At 48.9% G+C, this 20,309-nt stretch overlaps 1 protein-coding gene and 1 pseudogene across 1 annotated transcript; both read right to left on the bottom strand.

Annotated features, from left to right (window-relative positions):
- Positions 1 to 9,684: 9,684 nt before the first annotated feature.
- LOC129147561 (gastrula zinc finger protein XlCGF26.1-like) lies at positions 9,685 to 17,342 on the bottom strand. The gene is made up of 3 exons (XM_054710103.1): positions 17,217 to 17,342; positions 13,291 to 13,414; positions 9,685 to 11,770 (listed from the first exon to the last, which is right to left on the bottom strand). The coding sequence occupies exons 1-3, from the start codon at positions 17,238 to 17,240 to the stop codon at positions 9,948 to 9,950; spliced, it is 1,971 nt and encodes a 656-aa protein (XP_054566078.1). The 5' UTR covers positions 17,241 to 17,342; the 3' UTR covers positions 9,685 to 9,947.
- On the bottom strand, positions 15,334 to 16,375 carry LOC129147755 (sigma non-opioid intracellular receptor 1-like; annotated as a pseudogene).
- Positions 17,343 to 20,309: the final 2,967 nt, after the last annotated feature.

The raw sequence follows: 20,309 nt of genomic DNA, 5'->3' as shown, positions 1-20,309 counted from the left end.
ATTGGCACAGTTCAGTCCATGATTAGTTCCTCTCCTAGAATCTTATGTTCATAATGCTCCGCAACATCCACATTCATCTGCTCCCTCAACTCCTCTCATCAGAAAAGATACCAGGCCTTGGTCCCATCAAAGTCATTCTCTCCTTCTGTTCCAGTTGATGCTGTGTATTCACCCAACAATAAGGGCAAATAATCTTGTAGATGTTACCTCTTCTCTGGAACTCACATGTACAAAAAACAACAACACCCCATTTCAATACAGTGGGTGTCATGAACATAGGGGAGGGAGAGATGGTGTCCATGAGGAGACTGTGAGTGACCTGACACTGTGTTTGACAGGCAATCGCCTTGTTGTTCCCAGATTCAGGGTATCACAAGGTTATGGTATCATTGTTCAACCTTTTGTACCCAATCCCAGGATGCTGAGGCCATCACTTTGCACTAATTCCTGCACATAGTTCTTTAAACCACACTTCTCTCACACAGCTGCATTTTCCAGAGGCATAACATCAAAGATAACACAAATGTCCTGTGATGAGCAATTTATTTCCTAACCATATTCTTTTCCAAAATTCCACCCCATCACCTCTATAATGTATTTCTCTCTTACCCTTCGCCCCTCTCCATGCCAATGGATACTTTCAAGCCCAGAAGACACAGATGTATGCTTTCTCATTCCTATTGATCACTGCAACAGCCCTCAACAACAACAGGCAGGTGTTCACATGAAGCTCTGGACCAGGAATGTACCACCACAACATGCCCTCTTTACAGAAATTCATCTGACATTCACCATATCATATTTCCAGACATCACCAAAGATGGACTCAACCTTAATTCCCTCTTATATCAATGTCAGGGCTCTTTAACTATGAAGACACATGACTACTCCAAGGGCACATCACTCTTTCTCCCACACCTATCTCACACCTGCAATCCCACAGCCTCCATGGTGATCTCCTTGACTTCCTTCTCATTACTCAGCATGTGTTGTGTAGTGACTGCTTGTCAAAATCAAACAGGATTAAGTCCTACACCAACTCTGAGAGTCCACACTCATTGAAGCAGCTGTGAGTCCTGCTATGAAGGCCTCCCTCCCTGATTGAGTTTTCCTTCAACCTCAGTTACTGAGAACCACATCAGATCTCAGATATCCAGACGCCAACTCCACTGGTGCTGCACCTGATCTCCCTTCACCAGTCACAGCCTTCAGCACTCAAGTCCCATCACCTAAGGCCAGCTAGCCCATGCCCAGTGAGGCTCACAGATGCCCATTCATGCCACTCAGCAAGTCAGCCAGACTGACGACAACACCCCAGACTAAGGCTCACAACACTATGCTGGTGTGTGTTTAACAAGAGGCAACAGCTGCAGTCTCATCTTGTTTGACTCACTCTTTGGTCTCCAATTAAGAGAAAGAAAATAATCTACACCCCAACCTGGTCCCTACATCCCCAACAACATTTTAGAGAAGTTTTTATTCTGATCGGCTCCTCAGAACTTCAGAGTCTCATGAACTGCTCCCTGAATTGTCAGAAACCCTAACAGGTAAAATATAGAAGTTTTGGTATCCCCAAATAACATTACAGTTCCTAATAGGAATATCTGCATCTCAGCTGATGGTCCTTACATACCTCCCGCTGCCAAATGCAAACCTTCACATCATCCCTGACTCTTACCTCTCTCTCTACCTCCAAATTAGGTAATCCAGGTGGCCACACCTAAAACACTAACGCAGAATTCAACTGCTTAATTCAGCTCCACAACCACCATCATAGGCCAGTTATCATCAAATTCATCAAGATTATCAGAGCAGCTTCCATCCTAGTATTTCTACCGCCTCCATCCCATCTATATTTCATCACGCTTCAGCCACAGGAATTCTAATAAGATTTCCCTCCATTTCTCCCATCACCTACAGAACACACTTCCAAGTTGTCAAAAAACTCTCAAGACCTGACTCCTGTCCCACTGTTACCATTTCCTAATTACAAGGGGGGGAAAAGGGACACCGTCGGGTTTCTGAATGAGCTCCATCTTCACTCAGAGCCTTTGCACACATAGGAACCTATGCCTGGAAAATCCTCTCAATCCCATTCTACTGGTTGCCAATAACAGGGACCATTCATAGGACCCTAGACCTGGACTTAGAATTCTGGGCTTGGTGTCTCATCAAGGTCCCCAGGTTCCAGGTGTAGAAGAGTGGCTGTACGATCCCAGAACCCCACTACCTCCGAGGCCACAAGAGTATGAGGCCCGGAAATCAGCTCTACCACCCAGTTCCCTAAGCAGCTCCGAACCTGCAAGGACCTGTGGAAACTAAAGGCGTGTTGAGGGCCTGGCACCCACCACCAGGACCCAGGGGCTCAGGCTACTCAGGGCCCTGGCCCAGCTCCGGGGCCGGGCGATGCCCGCATCCCTCAGGCTCAGGCCTCAGTGCAGACCCTACCAGTTGCCTCATCACCTACATGACTTCTTCTTCCTGCCCTCACTGCTGTCCTCTCTCTTCTAGTATGTTCTTCTGAGGAAAGGTTAGAGCCCTAATTCACACTTTGTCCCGATTTTTTTCACAGCCATTGATGGCAGCAGCTTCCTGAAAATGAAGTAAAACTCCTCACACAAAACTTTTATTCATCTTCTTTGTTGCCTTTACGCATAAAACAAGCCAAGGTTTCCCCAAATCTCCCTCCTCAGTCGCACCACCACGGCCTCACACGGTGGCTTCTCAGCCTGCCACCCTCTCCGCCCAGTCACACCATGTGGCACCCTCCAGCAACTCACTGTTCCGGCGCTGAGACGTGGACTGCAAGACAGGATGGGCACCGACACTCCAGAATGAAGGGTGAATGAGGGGAGGCCGGGTGGACTCTGGAAGCAGGAAGTGGTTTGGGGGACACGGAGGAATCAATCTTGGCCGGTTGTGACTCAACCTGCCTCAGACACACAACTGCTCTGCGGGGACACTGCCTCTGAGGCCTCCTGAGCCAGCACTGGAGCCTCTGATTCTGTGAACACACTGCAAAGGTCAAATTCACCACCAGGAGAAAGACCCTGGAAGTCAAGCTCCAACCAATGAGCACAGGGATAAGGCGCCTCTCCTGGGCTTTCATTGGCTAATCCCAGCCTTCCTTAGCGCATGGCCCTTTGGGTAATGTAGCAATCTAGCCTCGCCTGGGGCACTAGGATCCCAGTCACTCACTGACCATTGCGAATATTGTTCTGGGGCGTCCAAGTGACACTGGGAAGAGACGACTTTATGTTTTTGAGCTGGTCACAGGTTTCTGGGGAGTGTTGTCTACAAAACAACTCTTGTTTGGAAACATTTCAGATTCCGGCACACTTAGAATAATGGTCCCTCAGGTGAAAATTGTTATTTCAATTATTCCTGAAGACCACAAATGTAAGTGGATAAATATATGTAAAAGTATTTTAACTGACTATTGAAGTGAGAAGGAGAGAAACACAGATTAGCTGCCTCCTACGTGACCCCTAATGGGATGCAGCCCATTACCACAGCAGGTGTCCTCAAATAAGAACTGAACTGGCAATCTTTCTGTGCATGGGACTACGCTCAACAAACTGAGCCACTCCAGTGTGGCTTTCTTTTTTTTTTAACATCAAAATATGACATTATTAAGAGAAAAAGCAGACTATGAGAGAATATACATAATCTTATCCTACTCATTTAAAAAGAAAATTTAAAAGGATACATAGGCCAACACGTTTACATTTCCTACATTGTCTGCATGTCTGTGGTCAGTACACAATGTGACGCTCAGCAGCTAACAGTTACTGAATGTTTTACTACAGGTGCCAGGCCTTGGATTCAAGGCTTTACCTTCATTATTGTTTCATTTAATTCTCTCTGCAACCTGAGATGGTTCAAACATTGATTTAATAGGGAGGAAATAAAGGCTCTGAGACTTAAGGAAAATTGACTGATTGTAGAGTTAATGAAGGCAGGGTTGGAAGTCAAACCCAGGTGTCTCTAACAACAGAGCTCTGGCTTTTAATATTAGGCTCTGCTGCCTCCTAAAGGGTAGAATAGAGGATGCATTCCCATTAGGAAAGGCTATGTGATAATGGGTAACAATCAGCCCAAAAGCTTAAGTGACTTAGAATAAAGAAGGCATCTTTCTTGTTCATAGCACATGAACACCCGGGTTCTCCTGGAATCAGGATAAAGAAGCAGCTAACATGTAGGTTCCTGCTGGGCGTTATCAGAGATGGACAGAGAGGGTGGCCATCTCACTGGTCCCAGACTCTTCTGTTAGAGGTGGCAGGCTGGACTCCCATCACATTTCTTTGGTCGGAGCATATCACTGGCTGCAGCTAACATCAGGGTCAGTAGCAGAGCCTGACCGACTTGATGGGCCCCAGTAAGGTGACCCCATGGTGCCAGGCTCTTGTGGGGATGTCCTGGAACAAAGGAGAGGAGTGGGGTTGGTAGGAAATGACAGTGGAAGTCAGTCAGGATGGCTTGCTTTCTCCTCCTCCACCGAGACATTGTCCCCCAGCTGCCCAAAACCCAAGATTCATCCGAGTGAGCTTCAGAGAAAGGAGATTGGACCTAACTGGTTTGGCTCAGTGGATAGAGCATCGCTCTGCAAACTAAAGGTCCCAGGTTCGATTCCAGTCAAGGGCATGTATCTGGGTTAAAGGCATATCCCCAGTAGGAGATGTGCAGGAGTCAGCTGATCTATGTTTCTAACTCTATCCCTCTCCCGTCCTCTCTTTAAAAAATCACTATATATATATATATATATATATATATATATATATATATATACACACACACACACACAGAACAATATATATATATATATATATATATATATATATATACACACACACACACACAGAACAATATATATATATATATACTTACTATGTATATATAGTTCCGGGGCGTCCAAGTGACACTGGGAACTGACTACTTTATGTTTTTGAGCTGGTCACAGGTTTCTGGGGAGTGTTGTCTACAAAACAACTCTTGTTTGGAAACATTTAAGATTCCGGCACACTTAGAATAATGGTCCCTCAGGTGAAAATTGTTATTTCAATTATTCCTGAAGACCACAAATGTAAGTGGATAAATATATGTAAAAGTATTTTAACTGACTTTTAAAGTGAGGAAACACAGATTAGCTGCCTCCTACATGACCACTAATGGGATGCAGCCCATAACCACAGCAGATTATATATATATTCAATAATATATTTTGATTATACATATATTATTGATTATATATATATATATATATATATATATATATATATATAATCAATAATATATTTCTCTTAAAAGAAGAGGAATGATGTAAAGTTATTTTAAAAAAGAGTTTGGTCAGATGTCATTTGCAGAAAACTCATTCCCCACTTCTGAGTGTGACCCTGAGTAAATCCCTGCTGCCTGGGCTCCCCACTGTGGTGCATGAAGAAAGACCACATGTTAAGAGAGTTGACTGGGAAGGTTACTGGACCCCAAGCATTCCAGCCTCCATGTTCTCTTATAGTCACAGCTGTCACTACCCTGCCTCCAAGCCTCTTCGTCATTTGCAGTGCCCAGGTGAGTGCGCCATCAGGTGGGGCAGATTGGAAAAACGCTGACATTAACTTCCATGGTGATCCTGTGGTTTCCGTTCATCCTGTGCAGGAACCTGAGCTAAATGTGGTCCCTTCATGTTTTCCCATCCCCACTGCAGAGAGCACTGAGCCTGTTCTGTCTCCTGCCCCAGTGTTACCAGGTGACCATGCACACTCAGCAGATGACCAGACATTGGAGGTCCGGGAGTCATGGTCCCAGCAGCCCAGGTACCTTCCTCTATTAGGTGTGAGCCGAGATTTCCCATGGGCAAGAAGTGACCTGCTCTCCAGGGATTAGGAACCCAAAGGACTCCAAGCCCTCCACAGGGGTATCCAGTTCCTCGTTCGCAAAGGGGACTTAGGGACTTGGGAATCTTTCCCCTTCAGCTCTATCGCATATGCACCCACACATTTATTCATTTCCAGGAAACCAGGATCCTCCCATTCTCGAAGGCCTAGAGTCCTCCCAAAATGGCACCTCCACACTCGATAAGTCTTTTCCGACATCAGAGTCTTTCCCAAGTCCCCATATTCCCCAGCCTAAGGTTCTATGAACTGACCCTTCACTTCATCCATCCTGGGGCCTGAGATGAGACCCCCAGGGGGGGGGTCACCAGATGCTGAAAGAGCAGGGACAGTAGTGGCTCAGCCTGTAGGTCAGGGAAGAACATATTGCCTCTCCATCACACCTCGGGAGATTGCCTATGCAGCTGCCTGTTGCCGGGGTGCACAGCCACACAGACTCTCAGGGAAACATACAGACAACAGAAGCAGGGACACACTCAGGTACAGAATACTCACAGCCTATGGTGGGCGCTCAGGTGCAGAGCTTATGGCCAGGCTCACAGGGACCCACTCTGTAGACACCAGTAACATACACACAGCTACACACAGATGAGAAAACACAGGGTCCATCAACATGTACCACAGGGTATATCCACACACAATGGACACACACACACACACACACACACACACCTGGGAAGACGACACAAAGAGGACACAAACAGATACAATTAAGAACACTCAAAGGGGAAGCAAATTCACACATACAACCAACACGCAACATGCAAAACAAACACTCCCCCAAATGCCGAGTCATACTAATTCAGTCTTTAAGGAATTAGTAAGAATTGAGGTGCTGCCCTGGCCATGTGGCTCAGTCTCTTGGAGCTTCATTTCATACGCCCATTCAAATGAACATGCAGGTTTGATTCCTGGTGAGGGCACATGCCTAGGTTGGAGATACCACCCCTGGTTGGATCATTTATGGGAGGCAACCAATCCATGTTTCCTCTCACGACCATGTTCCTTTTGTACCATTGCTCCCTTTCTCAAATCAAGGAACCTATCCTCCGGTGAGATTTAAAAAAAAAAAAAAAGCAATCCAAGGTTTTGAGTTTTGAAGAACATAGTGTTAACTATGGAGCCATCGCTCTAGAACAGTTATCAGAATACTCTGACCTCAGAAGTCTGTCTTCTTTCCCATAAGAGACTAAGAGAATCAGTAGCAGGCATCTCAGAAAACCCCACACTCTTATCGTCATAGACATGATCCCCACCTTGCATTTATTTAAGCACTAAAATCCGATGATTTCTGAATAAAGTCATGTTTCTTTTTTGCATGTAGTTTAGCCTTTGAGTGATGAACTTACCTTTCCCATGGCAGCAGCTGTTGCTGAGGGATCCCTCATAGCTTGGGGCACGGGCATGGGCACAGCTCATGGGGAACGAGGAACTGAGCTTTCCCTGGAGAAACCACACTTCTAATGTCTAACAACACGGCCAGGGGAGCGGGAAGCACAAGTCAGCCAACTCCCAGTCCTTCCTAAAGCAGAGCCTCCCTTCGAGCCCACGAGGAGACTGATGTAGGATTTGTAAAGATGGCTTTTGGAGACGGATGTATTGCAAACGTCCAAGGCTCCTCATCATCTCAAATATCTCATCTATTGCATATTCTGCCCCATTATTATGTCCTTTGGCAATATTTAATATATATATATATATTGATTTCAGAGAGGAAGGGAGAGGGAGAGATAGAAACATCAATGATGAGAGAGAATCATTGATTGACTGCCTCCTTCTTGCCCCCAAAGGGGGATTGAGCCACAACCCTGGAATGTGCCCTTGACTGGAAATCAAACACAGGACCCTTCAGTCTGCAGGCTGACGCTCTATCCACTTCGCCAAACCAACTAGTGCTGGCAGATTTTTGAAGTTCTGTGGAAGGTTACCATCATTACTGTCTCCTTGTAAATTTCTGTATTTGTCATTTTCCTTGCGGTGAGTATACTAAAGTACCTTACAGAAACACTTTAATCATAAATAGGCAAAAATATTTAATCCACTGGGCTCTTTGTTTGCATTCAGTAGTTTCCCGCTGGGCAGGGATTTTGCTGAAGGTTCCCCACATAAGCTCTTGCAAAGGCAGCCTGGGGCTCAAGGCAAACTGTGAGGCCTCCTGAGAGGGAGGTCAAGTCCTCCCACAGAGGCCACAGCCCAGCCATGACCCCCACTTTCTGATCCTGGTTGGCCAAACCAACCAAGCTGACTTCCCAAATGAGCAGTGATGCTCCCCACAGGCTGCCATCTGGAGCCTGTCACCCCTTCCCAGACTCCCACAGGGAGACCCCACTGACCACCCCTGGCCTCACTTCCCCCGGCCCCCTTGTTTGTGGGCTGTCCTTCACTAGAACAACCATCCACCTGATTCAAGTTCTCAGAACTAGAGCTTCCCCTCAGCCCTCCCACTCAAGGACCCTGCCCCCTGTGCTGACAGGAAGCACCTTCACCAACCTGTCTGAGGCCGCCAACCTCTCAGTTCAATCAACCACACACCCCAGCATCACATTATGCCCCAGTCCAGAGTCCATCAGCTCACTATAGGGGAAGGGGTCTGCTCTGCACAAACCATTAGCAAGGTGGGTGTACCTACCAGAATGCACCCTGCAATGTGTTCTCATGTTGAGACCAACCCTCTCCTGCTGGGAAGGCTTGTATTTCAGAATGTTCTCACAATTGAAAATACACAGCACCATTTCCTTGAAAACCCATGCAACCTCCAGGATGGCAGGGAAGTTGGGGGAGGAGGGTGTGTGCTTTATCTTTAATAAAATCAAAGTAGAAAACTATCCCAAAAATGCAAAAATAGACTCAAAGAATACCAGTGGGACTCAGGGATGTGAGTGTGGGCTGGCCAGGAGCAGATTTTCCTAAGGTGAACTGATGTGGGGCCCAAAGCATCAGGGAATTCTCCCAGATAAAGTAGATTCAGTTGCAGCAGGCCAGGGACCTGGGGATGGGAGAGCAGGCTGGAGAGACCTCTGGATGGAGACAGCAGAGCCCTGGCCAGCTCCTCTCAGGCGGACACAGAACCCCAATCCCTCCCAGGGGCCTGCCTGGGGCTCCTCTCTGCCAGCTTCTGGGCAGGACACAGCGTGGCCAGCTGCAGGGAGAACATCCCGGGCAAAGGCAGGAAACAGTAAGGGAAGGTGGGCTGTGCAGGCAGAGCCCCATCTTAGCGAAGAAGGGTGGGTGGGTTTTGTTTTGTTTTGTTTTGTTTTGTTTTTGAGAGAGTGGGAGCGGAATGAGAGAGAAACACAATGACTGGAAGCCTCCCACACCAGCCGAAATGGTGGGCTGGGGTTCAAACCTGCAAAATACAACCAAAGAGTCATGCGGTCTTTATTTCAATGCCTGGGGCAGTAACTCAAAGGAAATTGGACAAAGAAGGATTCTCTGCCATCAAGCTATCCTTCCTGAAGCACAGAAAGTTTGAAATCCCACAATATCCGTTAACTCTACATGCTGACACATCACAATTGTGCTTTCAAAGCAACCCAGGCAGTGACTAGAACCAACAGAACTAAAGGTACAAAAGCAAAATCACAATTACAAAAACATTATACCAGAAGAGTGTAAAGCAATCAGTTTATAACAATTCATCACAGTAACAGGTGAGAACCACAATGTCCCTGAAAGAGGTAGCACTTCTTAATGCTTTGGGCGAATGCTGGGTCAGTTCAATTTCCTAGTCAGAGTAAGGACTGAAGATCCTGCAAGGTGAGAACACAGAATTCCTTTCCCTGAGCACCAGGGGTGGTGACTGATGCACACTGTTCAGCTGAGCCAGGTGGTAGAGGAGGTCACTTCAGCCACAAATACTTGCAGTGACACCAATGAGGTGGAGTCCTCGGCAAGTTAGCAAGTGCAATGTAGATCCTTCAAGCCTTAAATTGTACCTCATACTTATGAGGAATTTCGCACAGTGTATGTTCAGATAAGAGGGGTTTATACTCAAGTAAGTGGGTTCAAGTCTCCTTCAGTGTTGTAGAGTGCGAAAGATAAAAATACCCTGCACATTTAAGGCTTTTCTCCAATGTGAACTCTCAGATGTCTGACAAGGCTAAGTTTGCAGCTAAAACATTTCCCACATTCACTACACGCATATGGCTTTTCTCCGGTATGAACTCTGGAGTGTTGAATGAGGGTAGACTTTTGCCTAAAGAACTTCCCACAATCACTACATTCAAAAGGTTTTTCGCCTGTGTGGATTTTCTTATGTTCGGAGAGGTGACAGCTTCTCCTGAAGGACTTCCCACAATCAGTACACTCATATGGTTTTTCTCCAGTATGAACTCTCTTGTGGTCAAGGAGGTTAATATTGTAGCTAAAAGATTTCCCACAATCAGTACACTCATCCGGTTTTGCTCCACTGTGAACTCTCTTGTGGGTAATGAGGTGATTATTGGTCCTAAAAGATTTCCTACATTCACTACACTCATAAGGTTTTTCACCCGTGTGAAATCTGTGGTGTAGAATAAGTGAATTCCTTTGCCGGAAGGACTTTCCACAAGCACTACACTCATACGGCTTTTCTCCGGTGTGAACTCTGTGGTGTTTAGTGAGGTTCCCCTTTAGTCTAAACAACTTCCCACAATCACTACATTCAAAAGGTTTTTCTCCGGTGTGAACTCTCCTGTGGTTAAGGAGTGAATTATTGATCCTAAAAGACTTCCCACAATCAGCACACTCATAGGGTTTGTCTCCACTGTGAACTCTCTTGTGGTTAAGGAGGTTAATATTGCTGCTAAAACATTTCCCACAATCAGCACACTCATAGGGCTTTTCTCCAGTGTGAACACGGTGGTGTTCAGTGAGTTGAGAGCTTTGCCTGAAGGACTTTCCACAATCACAACACCGATATGGCTTTTCTCCAGTGTGAACTCTCTTGTGGTTAAGGAGGTTACTATTGTTCCTAAAAGATTTCCCACAATCAGTACACTCATAGGGTTTTTCTCCAGTGTGAACACGGTGGTGTACAGTCAGTTGAGACCTTTGCCTGAAGGACTTTCCACAATCACAACACTGATATGGCTTTTCTCCAGTGTGAATTTTCTTGTGGTTAAGGAGCACATTATTGCTCCTAAAAGATTTCCCACAGTCAGTACACTCATAGGGCTTTTCTCCAGTGTGAACACGGTAGTGTTCAGTGAGGTGAGACCTTTGCCTGTAGGACTTCCCACAAACAGCACACTCATAGGGCTTTTCTCTAGAGTGACTTCTTCCAGATGGAATGAGGTTCAAGCTTCCTCTAAAAACTTGCCCACATTTGTAACTGTCAGAGTTCACTTCTCCAGAGCAGGCACCCTGATGCTGAAAAACTTTATGGTTGTGGATGCCAAATATTTCACAGTTACAAGTCTGCTGAAGACTTTTTCCACCAAGATATTCCTGTGAAATCTCCCTGCCACTGTGTGGCTCCTCAGTGGTGAGAGGGGCCTGGTGCTGGAGAAGCTCTGAGATGGCTGGGAAGATGTTCCCAACCTCCCTACTGATTGAAGGCACCCAAGGTAAGTAGAAGCTGCACCGGGTCACAAACGAGGCCCTGTCCACAGCTCCTTTCCAGAACTTCTCTCCACTGGCTTCCCTCTGTTGCTGATGAGGGTTTGCACTGAAACAGAAGTCTCTCACACATGCATCAATGAAGAAGCCTTTTTGCTCAAAGTCTGCTGATTGTGACTCACTCAGGTGCAGAATATCTTTGAACACAGAGAAACACCGCTTACACAGATGGGTCCTCTGGGTTGCTGAAGCTGTCTTAGGAGCCCTGACCTGTGGTTCTCCTTGAACAGATAAGCTCTGCTCAGGACAGACCTCCTCATCATCCGTTTTATGCCAGCAACCTGAAAACAGAGAAATGAGGAGGAACTGATTGTTACCTGTGGTGACAGGGGAAGTCCCATTGCTATAGCATTTTTCACCTAATACATGGGTTCTATGCAATTGTCTGAAAATAAGAGATGTGCAGGAAGGATTAAGAAGAAGTTGCTATGAAGGTCTGAGCCTCTGAAGGTCCCAAAACAGGGAAGACCTCGCCAGAAACATGACACACACATGACAAGGACCACGTGGAAGAGAAGGTGCATCTCCAACTCAGTCTTCTACTAACAGTGCTCAGCAGGGCTGGTCTGCTGATGACAGGGGCAAGCTGTGAGGAAGGTTGGTTATGTCTTATTCCAAGTAAAATTCAATAAATGAGTAGCAGGGGGTCGAGGACTACTTAAGTATGTATGTGCACCTCATAACACATGTGCAGGTCCATGTAGGAGAATACTGCAGAGGAAGCAGTACAGAGGGACAGGTGATACAAAAAGGTGAAGGTAGCCAAATACCAGGAAGTCACAGATGAAATGCAAGTCAGCAAAGTGTCAAGAATGGGAAAGAGAAGGCAGAAATGGGGTGCAGCTAGTGGCACCTGCCCCTAAACACTGTTGGAAATTAGCTGGTGCCTGGTACCATCTGACCACCACAATATGTCACACCTTCCCCCAGCATGTTGTTACTCAGCATGGCCAGACCTCCTCTGAGACCATCTTGAATGTTCACCCTGTGAGGAATCCAGGTTTCTCCCTGATCTTCTACTCCCTAAAGATCGATGTATATTGCCGAAACCGGTTTGGCTCAGTGGATAGAGCCGTCGGCCTGCGGACTGAAAGGTGTATAAACCCTAAATATTCCAAGTATTTTTTTTAAATATATTTTTATTGACTCTTTACAGAGAGGAAGGGAGAGGGATAGAGAGCTAGAAACATCGATGAGAGAGAAACATCGACCAGCTGCCTCCTGCACACCCCCTACCGGGGATGTGCCCGCAACCAATGTACATGCTCTTGACCAGAATCGAACCTGGGACCCCTCAGTCCGCAGGCCGAAGCTCTATCCACTGAGCCAAAACTGTTTCAGCTAAATATTCCAAGTATTAATGAAAGACAACGGAGGAGAGCAGCCTGCTTTGTCCCAGAGCATTTTGGCCCGCAACAGTCTTCAGCTAAGGTAATATTACAAACAACAACTGAAGAAGGGTCTTACAGCAATAGCCCATGGATCATGTAGGTGAAGAACATAACCTGGCACAGGCTGTCATAAAGCACCTTTCCCTAGAGGAAGGGGAAGAAGGGAATAAATGTGGGTATTGTCACCCTCCCAGGCAGAGGAAGAGTAAGATGGGACCCATTAAGCTGCCTGTGAGACTCCCGATTCCCAGACACTTTCTGCACTTTTTGAGGCAAAGGGTGTTATGGATGTTCTTAGAGTCCATTCATTGGTCAGGGCTCTCCACACAGCTCAGCTCCAGCAGTCACAGCACATTTGATAAGACAGGGGCAGAAATCAGCAGGACACTGGGACAATGTGAAGCTCTTACCTGCAGATGAGACCAGTGCAAACACTTCCAGCATCACCTCGCAGTACAGAAGTCTCTGAGCCTCATCAAGGAGCCCCCACTCCTCCTGGGAGAAGGCAATGGCCACGTCCTCAAAGTCCATATCCTGTCGTAATGGGCACAGTTCAGTCCATGATCAGCTTCTCTCCTAGGCTTTTACTTTCGTCATACTTCCCACTCCCCACATCACAAAAAACAGCAGGCCTTGCACCCAACAGAGTCACTCTCTCCTTATATTCCTACTGGTCCTGTGTCTTCCCCCAGCAATAGAGCAGATGCCCACATTAATTACACCTGACCTCAGGGCTCACATTTAGGCTCAACACCATGGGTGTCACCAACATAGGGTATGGATACATGCTGGCCTTGAAGAGAGAGGTGAGCGATTTGACACTGGTCTTGTGGGGGAACATTCTTGTTGTCCAACACATTCTCCCTCCACGACCCCAAAAAATGGCATCACTCGTCATACTTTTGATTCCAATCCCAGGGTGCTGAAGCCAACACTTTGCGCTGCCTGTTCCACATAATTCTTTATATCCCACTTCTCTCATACAGCTTCATTCCCAGAGTCACAGCTTCAAACACAACACATATACGCCATGAAGAGGAGGGGTTGTTATCTAATCACCTTCTTTTCAACATTCTAACTCATCTCCTCTGTAATGTATTTCTCTCTTACCCTTCTCCCTTCTCCAAACCAGTATTTTCTTTTTTTTTTTTTTAACTGTTCAACAACTCTTTAACACAGTAAAATGGACAAAAAATGCTGGCAGTGTCTGAAAAATGTGATGGATGTGTGTGCGTGCGTGCGTGTGTGCACGCAGAAAAGGCCTTCTCTCTAGGCCAGGATGATCCCTTGGTTCTAGGCTCACATCTTCAGATCTTCTCATCATGGTGGACCCTAGGCTGAGGTCAGCCTCCCCAACATACTCCTGAGGGAAGAATGGCTGTCTTTCGGGATAGAAGGGACCCTGACTGTGGGGAACGGGCTGTAAGCTGACACGGTCCTTGCACCTGTAGGGGCTAGCAAGGCTGGCACCTACCCGCACAGATTTCCCAGGCCTGTTTGGATGGCAACTAATCAGTATAACGAGAGCAGCCCCTGCCTACAGAGCTTTCCCAGGGTTTGTTCATATGACTGCTATCAGTAGGATAAGAGCTACTTTCATGGCTTACCAAGAAATATGTATCCAACTAGTGAGATTTATTGTAACAAGAAACCTGTCCTTCAACTGATCCCTCCAGTAGTGATTTTAGAGAAACAAAGAATGTTTTCCTTGTGAGTGATTCCCTGCTTAGTGTCTTATGTAAAAAAAGCTCTAACAAAAGTTGCCAGAGCTTCTCGAGAGCTGTGGACCTCCCGAATCCCACTGTCCTGTCTTTCTTTCTCTTCTCAAATCCCAACTCCCTACCTCAGCCCAGTTCAATCGTCAGGCTGGACCTGACACCTGACCTCAGCAATCCCGATTCTTCTGTCTCCCCAACTGACGTGGTTGCTGGGAGGGTGGGGGACAGGCCATGAGGGACTTGCACAGGAGGGGAACAGAACAGGGGTGAGGCGTATGGTGAGGACAGGGAGATCAGGGGAAAGCGCATCACAGCTGCAGGCGAAGGGGACCTCCAAAGGCAACTCCTCTTCTTCCTCATCCTTTCCCCACCTGCTGCTGGGCTGAGGGGTAAAATCCAGGCAGAGTTTAATACCCCACCAGCCCTAACTCCAGAGCTCTGACTGGGGGTAGGGAGTTCTAGAAAGGCCTGAGTTAATGAGTCAAGCTTGTGTTATACTGGAACATGACTGGACCCCCTGGTATACATAGGGATTCATGATCCAAAAGTGTGTCCCATATGTTCCCATAGGTCTCTGGGTTTGGTAGTATAAGCATGTATGTCCCTACTTGTATACCAGGAACTCAGTATCCACATATGTTGTATGTCTATCTTTTCACATGGGCTCCAGCAAGTGGATGTGGGTGGGCCTGCCCACTCCTGTCCACCCACAGGTACTCCTTCAGGCCTGGCTACTCAGGGGTCCTGGCCGAAGAGGTAGGTAGTGAGCTAAAGTCGGAGGCCCCGGGCATAGGCGCAAAGAGTGTAGGAGAGGGTGAGGAAGTCCTGGGTGCTGAAGATTGTGTCACACAGCGCAAAGGTCAAGGTAGATGGGATGACTCCCCGGCCATACTCCACCATCCATGTGTCTGGCCCCCACTCCACAGCCGTTGCCTCACCACTGTCTCCCCTGCGTAGAAGACCTCACTTTCGGTAGTGCCCTCTCTCCACTGGTGGAAGATGCCAGAGATTATGGTGTTCGAGATCTCAGCCCAATAGTGTCCAGAGTGGCCGCTAGAGTCAAGGGCGGTGCCGAACAGCAGCACGAACTCGGACAGCGAGGCATGCAGAAGGCACCTGGCGCCCATCCAGCCGCTCGCGTTCAGGAACGTCCACTGCAATTCCCCGTCGGGCAGCATGTGGCCTGGGTGCAGCCGCAGCTCCATGATGAGCAGAGAGAAGGCCAACTCGTGGTCCAAGCCCGCGTACTGCCGTGCCAGCTGCACGATCTCTTCGTCCCGGAAGACGAACCTCTGCGTGCGCAGCCCCAGCCAGACAGCCGCGGCGGCCAGTACCCACCGCCCACTGCATCCCTGTGGGCAGCGGACACCACTCGGCACAGAAGCCAGCTGGGCCTGAGGCTCTGCTTCCCACTGCCTCGCAGCCAGCAGCCAGCCATCCCCAGTACAGATTTTCAAGCCCCGGAGACACTGATGTATGCTATCCCATTCCTATTGCTCGTGGTATCAGCCCAACAGGCAGGTGTGCTCCTGTATGACACCAAAATGCTGGACCTGGCATGTAGCGCCACAACACCCGTCTTTTCAGGAATTATCCTAAAATTCCCCATGTTGTATCATCCAGTTATCACCAGAAATGGACTCAACCTTCATTCCCTCTTTGTCAACATCAGGGATCTGTGGCCATGAATTCACACTCCCTCTCCAAGAGCACATCACTCCTTCTCCCACACCCTCCCTCACACCTGCACTCCCACAGCCCCAGCTCCCATGGACATCTCCTAGGTCTTAGTCATTACTCAGCATGTGTGTTCCAGAGAATGCATGGCAAGTTCAAACAGTATCACATACTAACCTGACCATGATTGCCCACACCCAAGACACAGCCTTCAGTTCTGCTATGAAGGCCTCCCTCCCAACTTCTTTTTTCCTTCCACCTCACCTACTGAGAACCGCATCAGCTCAGTTACCCAGAGCCCACCTCTCCTGCTGCTGCACTTGATGTCCCTTCTCCACTCACAGCCCTCAGTCCTCAAGTCCCACTGCCTGTGGCCCTCTACCCCATGCCCAGTGAGTCTCCCAGATGCCCACTCAGGCCCATAAGCAAGTCAACCAAACTGGATGCAACACACCAGGCCACACAAAGGGTCACAAGAAATCCTGGTGAGTGTTTAGGAAGTAAATATGCACCAGCCACAGTCTCTCCTTTTTTAAATTACTCTTTTATCTCAAATTAATTAAAAAGGTGATCTACAGGTCCTCCCTGGTCCATACTCTCTACTATTTTTTTAAGTAGTCTTCATCTTGAACTACTTCTCAGAGTTCCAGATGGTTATGAACTGGTCTCTGAAATATCTCTTACCCTAATAGGAAAAAATAAAAGATTTTATATTCCTCATGGACATGACTGTTCCCACTATGAATTTCTCCATGTCAGTTGCTGGTGCTTCCATACCTGCAGGTGCTAAATCCAAACCTTCACATCATCTCTGATTCTTATCTCTCCCCCCATCCTCAAAATTAGAAAACCCAGGTGGCCACACCTAAATCACTGATCCCTAATGCAACTGCTTCTTCCACATCCACAATCACCACTGTGCTCCCGTCACCATCACTCACCAAGGCCATCACAGCAGCTTCCATTGTAGTCTTCCTACCCCCGTCCTCACACCCATACTGTGCATCATGCTGCAGTCACAGGAGTCTAATGAGACCTGGGACACATCACCTGCTGCTCTGCTCCAATTACCCCAATGACCCCTCCACCAGCAGAACAGAAATCCAAGTTGTCACAAAGCTCTTCTGGACTTGACTCCTGTCCCACTGTTTCCAGTTCCTATTTTTATAACATGGACACCAGCCAAAAGCGGTTTGGCTCAGTGGATAGAGCGTCGGCCTGCGGACTGAAAGGTCCAGGTTCGATTCCGGTCAAGGGCATGTACCTTGGTTGCGGGCACATCCCCAGTAGGGGGTGTGCAGGAGGCAGCAGATCGATGTTTCTCTCTCATCGATGTTTCTAACTCTCTATCCCTCTCTGTAAAAAATCAATAAAATATAAAACGTAAAATAAAATAAAAAGACCATAACTTTCTTTAAAAACAAAACAAAACATGAATACCTGGTCATCCCTGAATCACCTTAGTCTTCACTTAAAGCCTTTGCACATTCTGGAACCCATGCATGGAAGGGCCTATCACCCACCATTCCACTGGATGCCACAATCAGGTACCACTCATCTGACCCTTGACCTAGACTTAGGATTCTGGGCTTGGTGTCCCTTCAAGGACCCAAGGTCCTAGGTCCCCGAGAATAATGGTTGGACGGTCCCAGGACCCCACAACCTCAGAGGCCCCGATAGTGTGAGACCCTGACATCAGCCCCACAGACCAGCCCCCTGAGCGGCTCTGCACCTGCAGGAACCTGTGGAACTGAAGGTCTGTGGAGGGCCCGGCACCCACCGCCAGGACCCAGGGGCGCAGGCCCGAGGTCACGTGACCAGGAGAGGCCTGCACTCCTGCTGGGGGGCTGTGGTCACAGGGTCCCCCCCCCTGCTGTCCTCTCCCCTGTGGTCGGCTCCTCCTCTGGGCAGTTGTGGGGACGTTAGAGCCGCATCTCAGGCCGCGTCCCTCTGCGTTCACAGCGCCCAGCCCGTCCCCTGAGGAGGAAGGGACCCTCCTCCCGGAGCCGCCGCTCCTCCTCTCTGTCGCCTTTAGACACACACAGGCCTGGCTCTCCCCTCCCGGCTCAGCCCCCACGGCCTCCCCGGCGGCACCGCAGCCCGTCGCCCCCCCTCCCCCTGCGCCCCCCACGGGCACTCACTGCTCTGGGCGCTGCGGCCTGGGCTGCGGGGCTGAGCGGCGCCGGCCCCGAGGCGGGAGGGCCGATGGGGTGACGCTGAGGGAGCTCTGTCCGCGGAGAGGAGGCGGGGGGCACGGGGACCCCAATCCCGCCGGTTGGGGGTCAACCCGCCTCAGACACCCCTGCCCGGCGGGACGCGGCCTCCCACGGCTCCTCCTTCTGGCGATGGGAGCGCTGAACTCTGTGAGCCGGTGAACACCTTGAGGAAGTCAAAATGTCCGCCACGAAGAGGACTCCGGAAGTCCCGCCCTAACCGGATGCACTGGCTCCAAATGCTCTTCGTAAGCGCATTGCTTTCTGGGTAATGTAGTTTTCCCAACCGCCCAGGAGAGGGCCAGCTTTCCAGCCCAGGAACTTGAGGAACCAGGAGTTGTAGCTGCCTGTGGGGCTGGGGAAGGAGGGGATGGGACCAGGGGCCTGGTTACCCGGGACAGACTGACGGATCTCCCAGGGGAGGGGGGAGGACTGGAAGAGTACCCCCAAAATATATGCACAGAGGCGAAATGGGAGACATCGGTAATATAGTCAACAAAAAATACTATTTTTAAAATATTTCAAAAGAAGGTAGGCCAGCTGGTGGGTCTGAGTTGTTGAGTGACAACCTACGATCCAGGAGGTCCCGGTTGCATTCCTGGTCATGGCACATACATGGGTTTTGGGTTCAGTTCCCAGTGTGGGTGGGGATTTGCAGTAGGCAGCTAATCAGTGATTCTTATTATTGGTGTTTGTATCTCTCTCCATTCCGAGAGAGAGAGAGAGAGAGAGAGAGAGAGAGAGAGAGAGAGAGAGAGAGAGAGAGAGAGAGAGAGAGAGGGAGAGAGGGAGAGAGGGAGAAGGAGAGAGAGAGCGAGAGAGAGAGAGGGAGGGAGAGGGAGAGAGAGAGAGAGGGAGAGAGAGGGAGAGGAAGAGAGAGAGAGAGAGAGAGAGGGGAGAGAGAGAGAGAGAGAGAGAGAGAGAGAGAGAGAGAGAGAGAGAGAGAGAGAGGTACATTGCTAATTTGTCCATTATGGTGTCCCAGTCACAACCTGGCTTTGACTGGGGACAGGAGCGGGGACTTATGCCCCCAGCACTAACATCCGGCTGCCTTTGTGCATCCCCGCCCACAGCTGAGGTGAAGTTGCCTGCGTGTGTCCCCGTTCAGCACTGCTGTGAAGCTGCGTGGGTACAGGGGGAAGAGCTGGGGTTGACAGGGAACCTCAGGCCGTGCCCCCAGCCCTGTGAGGCTTGATGGGGGACCTCAGGCCACACCCCACACCCCAGCGCTGGTCCAGGACACCTCAGGCCTTGCCCCCCACCCCAGCTCCATGCTGAGGTACCTCAGACCACACACCCCACCCCGAGGGTCTTGACAGGGGACCTCAGGCCATGCCTCCAGCCAGGAACCAGGCGGGGGAACCTGAGTCCATGCCCCCGGACCTGGCCCCAGTCTGGGAGACCGGAGGCAGCGCACCCCTACCCAGCACCAGGCCTGGGAACCTGAGGTTACATCCCCTGCCCATATGGGCGTGATGGGGGTGGAGCCAGCCACATCTGCGTCTCACCCAACAGGCATAGGGCCTGTGGGGTCTGGGTCTCCTGCGTTTTCTAAGCGCGTGAGGGTGGTGGGCTGGGACTTGGCTCTGGGTCCCATGGCACTCCCCAGACTCCAAAAGGAAGGAGATTTTATATACATTTTACTAAATTCCTTTCATTTCTGACACTTCTATTATAGAGAAAGGGCAAATAGCGATATTAAAATATTTCTTCTATATAAATATAAACAATAGATGCAAAACTCTGGGGGGTGAGGGCATGTATGGGTGTGGGGTGGGGGGGTAATGGTAAGATATGTACACATATAATACCTCAATAAAA

This window comes from Eptesicus fuscus, chromosome 21 (genome assembly GCF_027574615.1).
Source record: "Eptesicus fuscus isolate TK198812 chromosome 21, DD_ASM_mEF_20220401, whole genome shotgun sequence".
In the NCBI taxonomy this organism is placed as follows: Eukaryota; Metazoa; Chordata; class Mammalia; order Chiroptera; family Vespertilionidae; genus Eptesicus; species Eptesicus fuscus.
This window is presented reverse-complemented; position numbering and strand designations above follow the sequence as displayed.

Coding starts and splice junctions, on each gene's coding strand:
- LOC129147561 (XM_054710103.1), bottom strand. CDS start 17,240: ATGGAAGCTGCTGTGATGGCCTTG. Junction 13,415..17,216: donor AAGCTGCTGTGATGGCCTTG/GTGAGTGATGGT, acceptor CCATTACGACAG/GATATGGACTTTGAGGACGT. Junction 11,771..13,290: donor TGCACTGGTCTCATCTGCAG/GTAAGAGCTTCA, acceptor CTCTGTTTTCAG/GTTGCTGGCATAAAACGGAT.